At 44.3% G+C, this 13529-nt stretch overlaps 1 protein-coding gene across 4 annotated transcripts in view; it reads left to right on the forward strand.

Moving 5' to 3' along the window:
- LOC132124469 (collagen alpha-6(IV) chain-like) overlaps positions 1-13529 on the forward strand; it is a 145126-nt gene that overhangs the window by 98993 nt on the left and 32604 nt on the right. For all 4 annotated transcript variants that reach the window (XM_059535488.1, XM_059535498.1, XM_059535519.1 and 1 more), the window contains 11 exons: positions 4495-4548; positions 4637-4699; positions 4802-4846; positions 4928-4981; positions 5069-5129; positions 5309-5419; positions 6233-6382; positions 6558-6647; positions 6751-6908; positions 7204-7383; positions 10019-10202. In XM_059535488.1, the coding sequence (XP_059391471.1) occupies positions 4495-4548; positions 4637-4699; positions 4802-4846; positions 4928-4981; positions 5069-5129; positions 5309-5419; positions 6233-6382; positions 6558-6647; positions 6751-6908; positions 7204-7383; positions 10019-10202 (1150 nt within the window). The remainder of the gene's footprint in view (positions 1-4494; positions 4549-4636; positions 4700-4801; positions 4847-4927; positions 4982-5068; positions 5130-5308; positions 5420-6232; positions 6383-6557; positions 6648-6750; positions 6909-7203; positions 7384-10018; positions 10203-13529) is intronic.

Genomic DNA, 13529 nt, shown 5'->3' on the forward strand with positions numbered 1-13529 from the left:
CGTCTTAGCTAAGACGCAGTACTCGTTCGCTCTTCTAGAGAGAACCGAGGTTACGTTTAGTAACCGAGTACGTTTCCAAATCCTTACACACACACAGAAAGTTCTAACTATTCTTGCTGATTCTATAAGAGATGTGTGCCTCGCTCTCCATGGCTGATCTCTGAAGAGAAATCGCATGTTTATTGTTTTAAAAAAAGGGCTGCTTTCGCGTTCTAGAGTGGCAGTTGTAAGCACCGCGGTTCACTTCCTATCCGCGCTAGGCTCTTTGCTCTCACGAGGAATGAGCTGCTTCCCGCTCATTAAGATTGCGCTCCGATCTGGAAGATCGGACGGTTCTCGCGCCCACCTCCGAAGCGTGCCCAGGCACTTCTTTAGATTGGGCAGAGGCTGCTGTAGCTCTAGCTTCTGTTGAAATGGACATTGAGGGTGCTCTCTCCTAGTGCTCCTCTCGCGATTATAAGCACACGAGGAGTTACTAGGTGGTGACTCGTGCAGTGACCAGATTAAAGCCTTAAAATTAGATTTTGTACATTATGATTTCATAGGTGAGAGAGACGCTAGCTGCTATCTCTCCCCTATTGGAGCAACATCATTTAAATAAAAATATAAATAAATGATGATGAAAATGATGATGATGATGAATAAAAAAATAAATATAATATATAAATATATAAAATATATATACGAAAGACAGCAATTGTTCCCTGCCAAACGTACTGTAGCAACATCTACACTTGGATGGAACGCATTTCATGCTGTGGGTCAGACTAGTGCTGCCCTGCACACCATGGGTTCTGCATGCGTATCAGGCTGATCTGAAAAATCTGAGTGCCAGGAGGAGACTTTTAATATGTTTCTTACTCATTGTGCTCAAGTGTCGGGGCTGTGAAAAAAATAAATAAATAAATAAACAGTCCCGACCCGATCCAGCTCCTCTGGGGTAGGAGGCGAGTTGTGCGCCCCCTCATAATACTGGGGAGCAGCTTGTAACACTTGGCAGCCGCAGATGGAGCTGAACTAAAGTACGGTCAACACGACCAAATCAAGGGCCTTAAGCTGTGCCCAGGACAAAGGGTGTGTCCCCTCAGGGAGGGCCCTGGAAAATTCCATCAGAAGTGTAAGGCTCCTTCCTGGCACCCTTAGGGGATCACTGAACAACCTCCACCACCACCGGTGTTTCGGGGGCAGTGGTCTCCAGTGAAATGATACATGCTCTGTTGCTTCCTGCCACGTTTCAGGACACCAGACATCTAACCACCCCCCACCCCCCCACAACAAACAAAGTGTCACAATTAGTGCCCCTTTTGGAGAAGATGGCAGCGTGGAAGCTACTGCCAAATATCTCCCCATGAGTCGAAAAAACTGTAGTGAAGGGCTACAGGATCCAGTTTGCACATTGTCTTCTGCATTTCAACAGTGTCTCCACCTCTGTGAAACCGGCACGTGCATATCTGTTGACACAGGAATCACAGACTCTGCTGGTCAAAGGGGCCATAGAATGTGTTCCCCTGCCAGACAGAGAGTCAGGCTATTACAGTCGGTATTAGCATCCAATCATAGATCTAATGGACGTGTATTTTCATTTTGAAATATTGCCACAACTCAGGAGGTTCCTGAGGTTCGCTTTCGGGGGCGAAGCTTAACAGTATCAGGTTCTTCCATTCGGCCTAGCTTTGTTATCCCGCACTTAAACGAAATTCATGGATGCAGCTCTGGCTCCTCTACGACTCCAGGGCATCCACATTTAAAATGTATATAAACGACTGGCTGAATCTGACCCAGTCTCAAGAGCTTGCGCTTCGACATCAGCATGTCGTCCTAACTCATCTCGAATCTCTGGGGTTGACACTCAACGCCAAGAAAAGCGTTCTCTCTCCAGGTCAGAGGACAACGTATTTGGGTGTGGTATGGGATTCGATCACAATGCAGGCACAGCTGTCTCCTGCATGCGTCAAATCCATTCTAAATACCCGAAAGAACATCAAGCTAGGCCAGAAAGTCACTGTTCAGGTCTCATGGCAGCTGCATCCACGGTGATACCTTTGGGCCTCCTGCACATGAGATTGTTTCAGTAGTGGCTCAGAGCCAGGGGATTTCATCCAAGGGCCAATCCCCAGTGGCAAATAAGGGTTACGTGCCAGGGGCTTCGTACCCTATCTATGTGGTTCAGACCCCGGTTTCTGACTTTGGGTCTCACTCTAGGTCCCTGTTGTCATCGCAAGATGCTAATGACAAACGTTTCCCCCATGGGCTGGGGAGCGGCTGTCCAGCCCAAGGGATCTGGAGAGGTCATCTTCTCGAATTGGCACATCAATTGCCTCGAAATGAAGACTGTATTTCTGGCCCTGAAATACTTCCTCCAGCAGTTGAGAGGCTACCATGTCCTAGTGCGGGTGGACAACACATCTGTAGTCTCTTACATAAATCGCCAGGGAGGACTGCAGTCGCGCCAGGTTCTGCTTTGGGCACAGGACAAGTTCCTGTCCCTCAGGGCGATTTACATTCCTGGGCATATGAATGTGGGAGCAGACTTGCTGTCCAGACAGACTGTGAAACATGGGAAATGGAAACTCCACCCCTAAGTAGTCAAATCTGGGAAAGATTTCAAGTAGCAGAAGTGGACCTCTGTGCTTCACAGGAGATGGCACAATGTCCCCTCTACATCTCTCTGACTCATCCAGCTCCTCTGGGTCTGGACGCTATGGCCCATGTGTGGCCAAGACTGCGTCTTTACGCCTTTTCTCCGATTGCTCTGCTCCCGGGAGTCCTGGCCAAGGTCCATCGACAGGGGTCTCGCCTCTTACTGATAGCGTCCCGTTGGCCGACCGGAGTTTGGTTCTCAGATCTAATATCCCTCCTCGATAGCTCGCCATGGGCGCTTCCAGTCAGGAGAGATCTTCTCTCAGGCACAGGGGACAGTACTTCATCCCCGGCCTGAGCTCTGGAACCTTCACGTCTGGCCCCTGAGGGGGACCAACTAGAGATGCTGGCCTTCCAGCCACAGTAATAGAGACTATTCTAAGTGCTAGGTCTCCCTCCACTAGAATAACTTAAGCCCTCATATGGAGTGTTTTTGAGGGCTGGTGCATGACACCATGCAGACCCAGCTCACTGCCAAATTGTTTCAGTACTGGAGTTCCTGCAAGAGAAATTGTCCTCAGGCACATGCCCTAGTACTCTCAGAACTAACATGGCCGCTAGTTTGGCTTGCCATGTTTTGATTGACTGGGTTTCTGTGGGGAAGCACCCTCTGGTCGCCCGCTTCATTCATGTGGCTCAGAGGTTGAGGCACCCACTAGAGCTACGGCCCCTTCAGGGGATTTAGCCGTAGTGCTCGATGGGCTGGCTGGCACCCCTTTCGAACCATTAGAATCAGCGCCTGCCAGGCTTCTGACTCTAAAGATGTTTTTTCTTATGGCCATTACCTCTCTAAGGAGAATTCGGGATTTACAGGCTTTGTCAGTCCTACCATCCTGTTCCGATTTTGCCCCTAGGCGAGTCAAAGTTATTTTGCATCTTCAACCTAATTATCTTCCGAATGTTCCTTACTGTATCCAGTACGTGTTCTTGAGATTTACGTCCACCGCACTAGCCAGTGGCATAAGTCAGAGCAGCTTTTCATATGCCATGGGGGCCGCAACCGGGGGTGGGGGGGGCGGCTGCCTCCAGGCAAACAGTTTCACATTGGGTGAGGGATGCTCCTGCTCAAGTGTGTGATGCGGCAGGTTGGTCCTCTCCGCACACATTTGTCAGGTTCTGTAGTTTGGAAGTCCATCCTACTCATTTCCAAAGACTTCTGTCCTCCGCCATTTACAACACCAGAGCAGGAAAGACTTCACTTACTTACAGTCAAGTAACCCGAGACGTTTCCACAAAGCAGTATATTAAACTGTATATCATTCATATCAGTGCTAAATGTTTAATGTGTGACCAAATCAAAATAGAAAACAGTTATTTGGTTTATGTCACAGTACTGTTTTTATTGCATATCTGATCAAATCAATGCAGCCTTGGAAAGCATATGAAACTTTTGTAGCTGTAGATTATATTATGTAGGTGTTCAAATTTACAATTCTTGTTTGTTTCATTTGGAGCCCAAATAACAATGAAGAACATTCAACTGTATTTAAGTTTTTGGATTTCAAGCATAGATCAATGTGTACGACAGCAATTTGCTGCATAATGTATTAAATATTGTGTAAAATTTCTTGGCCGTAGAGATATCAGTATCATTGAAGCTTCTTTCACAGACAGTCTTCTCTTGCTAAATTTTCTGCATTCACAGTACATATTGTTCTCATATTGGTAAAATGTTATGCCATTTTTACACTAAAATACCAAAATCTGGAGAGAAAATGTTTAAAAATAAAGTTGATTTTCAGGTGTAAAAAAAGCTATTTAATCCACAGCCCAGTCAATTGTTTTTAAAAAACACAAAGTGACATTATGAATTCTCAGTCTTCTTTCTTCTTTCTCTCTCTCTCTCTTCTCTAGGGTGAGAAAGGCTATGACGGTGTTCCAGGTTTTCCAGGGAGACCAGGACCACCAGTGAGTAATCAAAGAGAGCTTGTTCTCCAAATTCGAGTTTGATATGTTGCTGTTTGAAACTGACACACACATTGTTGTGCATATGTAGGGCCCATTTGGATACAGAGGTGAGACTGGAGAAAAGGGAATACTGGGCATGCCAGGCTCAAGGGTAGGTAATGTTACTGCTTCATTTTGTTATTCACCATAGGCTAATATTTAGTTTGTTTCAAATTAACTTGAACTTCCTTTTATATATTGTTCAAAATGGCAGGGTCCACCTGGTCTGAACGGTCCTCCTGGGCTTTCTGGGATTAAGGTAGATATGAAACACTTTACTCTAAACTGTTTTCCTCTTATATCTTCATTAGATACCAACCATCTTCTCTCTCATCTGTAGGGCTTCCCTGGGACTGCTGGTTTTCCAGGACAACAAGGTTTTACCGGCCCAAAGGTAAGAACAAGAAACAAGAAAAACACAAATATATATTTCATAAACAGAAAAATGTTCCACAGTATTATATTGTAAATATATTTTTAGGGTGAAAGAGGAGACCAAGGTCCACCTGGACCGATTGTGGATGCAGTGGATGGAATTAAAGGTATCAGGAATCACCTGTATTGTAGTCATAGAGGTTGCATTTATCATAATCCATTATTCACTTTCTTACAATTTTGTGATCTCACGTGTGGTAATTGCTTTTTTTTAATCTCTCATGTACATACTCATATGTATGCTGATGTACAGTCTTCATTGATTATTCAATTTACTTGCACCTAGGTCCTCCAGGTGATCCTGGCTTTCCTGGTTATCCGGGGATAACTGGAGATACAGGTTTTCCAGGGCTTCCTGGTCAGCCTGGTCCTCCGGGACAGCCTGCTTTTGTCTCAGGTATTAGTGACATACTTTTGCATTTTAAGGCTTTATGATTTAGGTCATGCAGCCTGTTGAGGACTTTTTTTGTCCCACATTGGTTGTTGACAAAATCCCACCAAAAATGACAAAACAAGACTAAATGAAACACCATAAGACATGCTCAACATCCACAAGACTACACACCAAACTAACCAAAGAGCACATGGAAAGGGAATAAACAACCCAAGCCACATTCCCACAATGAAAGACAACAACAGGGAGCATCTGGATCATGACATCAGAACTGACAATGAACTAGACAGAATTGTAACGGCCCAGACACAAAAGGTACAGGAGAGCTCACAACCAAGAGATAACCCCAAAGAAATAGGCACCAGGACAATGCATGTAACATGGGTGTCAGGATACTGTTGCCAACGCCAAACATGACAGAGCAAAGCAACAGGATAGGCAACATCTAAAGACAAGGTTATCAGAAAACCAGTGTAAACAATAGGGATGTGAATCGAAAGAAAAGTAATATTCCTTTGAGTCTTTTTAAGAAATAAATATTTAGGAAAAGAAATAATGACAATGAGTTTAAAAAACATTGCACAAGGTGTTTATACAGACTTTTTAATTGCTTTTGGTTCAGGAATTGGTTGGACTACACTAGTCACACTGTGTATTTTTGATTCATTGAAACAACCACATAGCAGTATGTGAACAACCACTCAAAACTCCTTAGCAATGGCATTGAAATGCCTTGACAACCATCCACAACATCCTAGTATCTATAAACTATTGTGTCAATATGATGATAACCATGAGTTTTGTTTTACTATTAAGGTCGTCCAGGCATCTCTGGGTTCCCCGGTGGCCGTGGACCCAAAGGACCAAGGGGAAACCCAGGTCGGGATTCTTATGGTCCTGAAGGTCTTCCTGGAAGTCAGGGCTTTCCTGGACCTCCAGGTCCCCCTGGACCACCGGGAAGTACATGTAAGCCTTTGCAGATGATGATGGCCTTCTTAATTTTTTACAAAACTTAAGAATTTGACAAATTATATCACACTAAGAAAATATTTTGTGTGGGTCAAATCAAATAGAAGTAGATCCTTGGGGTAGCAGTTGCAGGTTACCACTTTTCTTATTTTACCTTCTACCTTCTATCTAGCAAACCTGTTTCCCACTGGATCACCTGGTTTTCCGGGTCAGCCTGGTCTAAGAGGACGTCCTGGAGACAGAGGCTTTAAAGGGTTTAAAGGTGAAGCACTTTGTTGTAGAACTGAATGGAGAATTATTAATTAGCATTTAGATAATTATGTTGAATGACTTACTTGGCCTTTTTCCTTGATTGACTCTTGCAGGAGAAAATGGTGACTGCAACTGTTTGGGTGGAGGAACGATTGGTGCACAGGGACCTCAAGGGCCTCCAGGGCCCACGGGTTTTGTAGGACTCAATGGAGTAAAGGGAGAAATTGGTGACCCAGGCTTCCAGGGACCCCGTGGAACACAGGGATTTGATGTAGGATATTAATTATTAAAATATTAGGTTGGATCAATTGGGCTAATGCCTTGATTTTTTTTGGGGGGGGTGCTGAATGTTTTTACATGGAAAGGTAGCGACTTGGTGGTGAGAGTGGAGCAATATAAATCACAGAAGTTCCTTGTCAAGGTTACAGGTTTTGTTGTTTGTTTAGGAGTCAGGTGCAATGCATCTAATACAATATTATCTTATTGATCATTGAGAAACACTGGGATCATCAGGTTACTTCCAAAATTGTTTCAAATTATAGGTCTTGCTTTGCTTTTTGCTTTAGGGTCGTGCGGGTGACAGAGGATTTAAAGGGCGTAAAGGAGAAAAAGGTAATTATTTCTTCCCAGAAGGCCGAGGGCAAAAAGGTGATATGGGTCAACAGGGTCTTCCAGGACCACTTGGACCAAGCGGCAAACCCGGAAAGGATGGCTCTCCTGGCTTCCCTGGAGAACCAGGTCTACCTGTGAGTAGATTTTCCTTTTCCCTTATATTCTTTTTTTTTGTGTGTGTCATTTCATTTAATCAGTTATGTAATTATTACCAAAGAAGAGTTATTGCTTGTAGTAATGCTGATTCTGACATTCAACTAGTGAGATCTGTCATGATTCTGCCCTCGTGTCCTTGATTTTTCTCTAGTCTTGTGGCAGGATCATGACAGGCCCGTGTTTGGTGTGCAAGCACATGGCCTTGTCTTTGGGTCATGTGCTTGTGTTGTCTCGTTTCCTTGCCCCGCCCCCTTGTTATCCTCGTTTTGTCATTTTTGCTTTACCTGTGTCACCTGTTATGTTATCATTAGTCTCCCTATTTCAATCCCCTTGTGTTTGCTGTCTAGTGCGGTTCATTGTTACACTTTGTCAAAACGTTGTGAGACCTGTGGATTGTATTTCTGTCGTGTGAGTTCCAGAGTGAATAATCTTTTGTTTTATTGTTTGTTTCCAGTCTAAGTCTTAAGTTATTTGTCTATTCCCTAGTCATTGTTTTCCCCTTGTTGGTTTTGTTTTCCCCTTTTTGTCACTAATAAACCTTGTGTGTAGTGCATTCTGTCTGCGCTTGAGTTCATCCCCGCACCCTTTCGTGACAGAATGAACCGCCCAAGAAAGAACTCAGCAGACAGGATGTCCTCCGAACTTCAGCGACAATTGGAGTTCCGTAAGCAATGCTGGTTGTCATCCCTCACTGACGAGAGGAGGGTCAGCCTTCAATTCCCGTCCCAGGGTGAGTGGATCCTTAGAAACTATGCCCGACTATGGGAGAGTTTCTTCCGGGAGGAGCCGCAGGTTTCCCCCTCGAGGTCCCCACCTTCTGCCAAGCTGCCAGTGATCTCAGAGTGTCGTGTCCTGGCCATTGCAACACTGGGGGATCAGGCTCATCCCTCCACGAATCCCGAGGCAACTTCCGCACCTATCAGTCTCTGCAGAAAATGAATGAGACGGCTCTCGTGGGAGTCTGCCTCGGAATCCTCAGCATCGGAGTCAACCCTGCCTGAGACTGTCCTTCCACTACCAGTCACGGCTCTTGCTGAACTTCCCCAACCAGTCACAGATCCGGCTATTGCCTCTGCTCCGCAGCCAAGGAGAAAGAGGAGGAAGAAGGGTCCTTTCTGTGCTCCATCCCTGTCTCGCCCTGAGTCCGCGATGCCTCTCCAACCCGCCGCTGTAACTGATAGCACTGTTCCTGAGCATGCTGCTTTAAGCGCGGTTCCAGAGGTTGCTGCAGAGAGAATGTTGTTCCTGAGATTACCTCAGTGAAGGAGGTTTCTGAACCAGCAACGGAGAGAACTGTGTCTGAGTTTGCAGTCGTGAGTGCTGAGGAGAGAGCTGCGGTCGACTCGGCTGCTGAGGCGGTGTTGCAGTCTATTTCGGCTCGTCAGGAGATGCCTGTTATCATTGCTGCCAAGACCCTGTCAGAGTATTTGTCATGCCTAGTCAAGATCCTAGAAGTCCATGTCAGACCTGTCTTGTCCCCAGACCCCATACCTAGAGCGGAAGAGAGCGCTGATCCCGAGCCAGCTTCAGAAAGCGCTGATCCCAAACCAGTTTCAGAGAGCGCTGATCTCAAGCCAGCTGCAGTGAGCTCCGTTCCAGAGCCAGCTTTTTGCAGTGAGCTCCGTTCCAGAGCCAGCTTCTGTCAACGCCGCTGCAGATTCAGAGATGAGTGTGGATTCGGATGGAAGCTTTGATTCCGGATCTGTTACTGTGAGCCCAGCACCTTTTCCCACTCCACAGTTGCCTGCTGTACCCCCTGTCACAGTACAACCCCGGACTGTTTCTCCCAAGATTACTTCCCACTCTACGCCACCCAGACCTGGCCGGACCCCTAGTCATCAGCCTTCGTCCCGTCAATCTAAAACCTCTGCTCCACCTATCCACCCTAGATCTCCCCCCATGAGCTTTGCTGTCCCGCCTCCTCCCCTTCCTTGTTTGTTTTTTATGATATGTCACCCAAACCCTGTCGTGGTGTATTCTTGTTTACCTTTATTGTTGTTTGTCATGTTTTGTTGGTTTGTGTCTGTATCTCAATCAGTCATGTCCCGCGTTTGATGTCCCCTTGAGGAGCGTCTGGAAGCTGCTCCTTAAGGAAGGGGTTCTGTCATGATTCTGCCCTCATGTCCTTGATTTTTCTCTAGTCTTGAGGCAGGATCATCACAGGCCCGTGTTTTGTGTGCAAGCACATGGCCTTGTCTTTGGGTCATGTGCTTGTGTCTCGTTTCCTTGCCCCGCCCCCTTGTTATCCTCGTTTTGTCATTATTGCTTTACCTTTGTCACCTGTTATGTTATCATTAGTCTCTAGATTTCAATCCCCTTGTGTTCGCTGTCTAGTGCGGTTCATTGTTACACTTTGTCAAAAGTTGTGAGACCTGTGGATTGTATTTCTGTCGTGTGAGTTCCAGAGTGAATAGTCTTTTGTTTTATTGTTTGTTTCTAGTCTAAGTCTTGTTAAGTTATTTGTCTATTTCCTAGTCATTGTTTTCCCCCTTGTGGGTTTCCCCTTTTTGTCACTAATAAACCTTGTGTGTAGTGCATTCTGTCTGCGCTTGAGTTCATCCCCGCACCCTTCCGTGACAAGATCTTTAAATTTCTAAAGTTTTTTCTCTACAGGGGGAGCCTGGTTTTGGGGTGCCTGGAAATAAAGGGTTTCCTGGTATTCCTGGGATCAAAGGTCGTCCCGGTGACAGGGGTGAACCTGGTATTGGCTATCCTGGTGTAGCTGGGTTCAAAGGGTCACAAGGTGATCCTGGAATCAATGGTCTTCCTGGAACACCTGGACCTAAAGGAATTCAAGGCAAGTAAAAGAAAAAAAATCTGTAACACTTTAACAACATCATATATAAAAAAATAATTATACAGATTACGTGATATTGCTAAATTGTATTATTACCGATTAATAAACTGGTATATGGCAAGCCATTTTATCTTAAATTACTCACAGCGTTACTTGTCAAAATGACAGTTTTACTAGTAACAATTCAGTTGGAGAGCTCTACAATTAAATTCTTACCAGTAACAATGCCAGTTACAGAGCTCTCTAATTCAATTCTTTCTAGTAACAATTATAATTAGAGAGCTCTCTAATTCAATTATTACTAGTAAGAATTCAAATGACAGAGCCCTCTAATTCAATTCTTCATAGTAACAATTCCAGTTAGAGCCCTCTAAATAAATTTTTACTAGTAATAATTCCAATTAGAGAGCTCTTTAATTTTTTACTAGTAAAAATGCAATTACAGAGCTCTATAATTAAATTGCAGATGTAATGATTCCACTAAGGGCGAGCGTAGTGAGGACCCATGTGCAGTTTTATTTACAGTGAAATCCAAACAAGATACACAGACTTGATTTGATAATGCACGAACAGACTTGTCTAGGCATGAACAGACTTGACTTGACGAAGCATGGAAAAGACTTGACATGAACAGACTTGACTCACCAACAGCAGGATACAACATTAGTACACGACAAGGGACAATAGCAAAAACTTGATTACTTATAACAGACAATGAGGGTCACATGACATGAACAAATTACCCGGAACAATTGTACCAGGAACTTTTTTCCCCAGGAACTATTTTCCCCCAGACCTGTTGCTTTCTGCCAGAGATGGGACCAAGTCACACATGTGCAAGTCTTAAGTAAGTCTCAAGTCTTAACCTTCAAGTCTCAAGTAAGTCCCAAGTATTTTTTTCTTGGGCAAGTCAAGTCAAGTCAAGTCAGAAGCTATAACAAGTCAAATCAAGTCAAATCCTGTAGTAGGTAAAGTCAAGTCCAAGTCAAGTCAAGTCACCTTATTATTGTAATTTTACCTGCAGAATCTGATCTTAAAGTAAAAAGACAGGATATATGTAACTGTTAGTAAATTAAAATAATTTGGATTTGCATTGTAAATACTCATGTTCAGTAAAATACATCATGGAATCAAACAAAATTGCAACTTCATAAAATTATTTATTTTTCACTTCTGCCAACAGTGTTTGAAATGTTTTAAATTTTCAACATTGAGTCCATAAAACAAATAACAGCTTAACATCCAACAGACTCCTCTGAACACCTCCCTCTCTCTCTCTCAAACAGTTTACATACAACATTAAACTTTGTTACATTTCTCTCACTCACTCACACTCTCTCTCTCTCTCACACTCACTCTCTCTCACACACAATCACTCACTCTCGCTCTCTCTCACACACACACACACTCTCGCTCTCTCTCTCTCACACACACACACACACACACACACTCACTCACTCTCGCTCTCTCACACACGCTCTCTCTCTCACACACACACACACACACACACACACACTCTTGCTCTCTCTCTCTCACACACACACACACACACACACATACACACACACACACTCACTCTCGCTCTCTCTCACACACACTCTCTCTCGCTCTCTCACACACACACTCACTCACTCTCGCTCTCTCTCACACACACACAAACACATTCACACACACACACACACTCACTCACTCTCGCTCTCTCTCACACACACTCTTTCTCGCTCTCTCACACACACACTCACTCACTCTCGCTCTCTCTCACACACACACACACACATACACACACTCTCTCTCACTCACACACAGACACACACACACACACACACTCTCTCTCACACACACACACTCTCTCTCTCTCTCTCTCTCGCACACACACACACACACACACACACACACTCAGAGTAAGTCATAACTGTAATATGCACTTTTCATGATTAGGTAATCGCGGCAGCTGTAGTCTTATTCACTTTTTTTTTTCTAATTAATTGTTTTGCTCTGAGAAAGACGAGGTAACAAAATATTCGGGGCTTTACTATAAACATTCGTGGCTTAGTCCTAGGGCCGCCCCTGCAAGAAACGCGTTTTTTTGACGGCCTGCTAGCGGATCGTTTATGAGGTGTTCACACCAAACGCGAATAGAGCGTCTGGCGTAAATGATTTCAATGTTAAGTCAATGCAAAGGCGCGTTTACGCATGTCTGGAGGTCTCGCGGTGCGAATGAGGCGGTTAGCGCGGCGCGGAAGACACGAATTCGCCTCATTCATGCGTCTAGTTCGCGCGAATGACGCAAATTGACGCACGAATTGAGCTGTTCGCTCGATACGCGCGTTAAGTGCGAATGGTGCTTTTTCTGCATTTAAGCGTTTGACGCGAATTCGCGTCTGCCGCCCGAGTTGAACATTTTTAACTTTGGCGTCGCCCCGCGTTAACCAATCAGGAGCCTGCTAAGAGTCACTCATTCAACATGGAGGAATGACTGATGCTGTCAGTGAGCAGTCAACCGGAGCTATATGACAAAAGTTCATATTTCTATAGAGACAGGAATAAAAAGGACCTATATATATAAAACATATTAATAGATTAATTGAATAAAGGCCAAAGATAAGAAACGTTTAGTTTTACCCCAGACTAATTATATTTTATCTTGAACCACTAAAGAGACATCAGAGCTGGCGGCAAATGTCAGAAGGTCTAGCCGAGGTGAGGCTGCTCTTGGCGGATACGTGAGCTCTGAGCTCCCGCTGATCGCATGGAGCTCATCTCCGAAATCGGCGAAAAACATTTTTATTTTTTTTATAAATAAACCGCATATTTGAGTTTTAAACAACTAACTTACATTCTCGCCTGAAATATTTTTAAAACTACATTTCATGACACGATAACAGTAATATTTTGAAAATTATCTGAATAAAAATGGCGGTTGAAAATGCTGCGTGAACTCAGCTGGCAGAAGCCCCCCCCATACCACTAGACATGGTAGACGCGAATTTGACGCTCTATTCGTGTTTGGTGTGAAAAAGATTAGATGAATGTAATCATTTATGTTTGTGCCTTTTTTGTGCCTGAAATCGCTGATACAGCCTTTAATGGCTACTTTAGCTATTATTACATCAGCTAACTAACAACTAACCAGATAACATTAACAAATTGACAAGCACTTACGTTACTGGACAGAATGGCTCTTCATATGACGGACGAAATTGGAGGTTGTCGTCTGGCTGTCCGAAATTTGTATATGTATCATGCAAAGTGCTGTTCTTTTGCCATCTTGCAAAAAATTATTGAAGAAAAAAGCGATGACCCTCAGTATCCCTCCGGCTGACATGT

The sequence above is a fragment of the Carassius carassius genome, chromosome 3 (genome assembly GCF_963082965.1).
Source record: "Carassius carassius chromosome 3, fCarCar2.1, whole genome shotgun sequence".
NCBI classification, from domain to species: domain Eukaryota; kingdom Metazoa; phylum Chordata; class Actinopteri; order Cypriniformes; family Cyprinidae; genus Carassius; species Carassius carassius.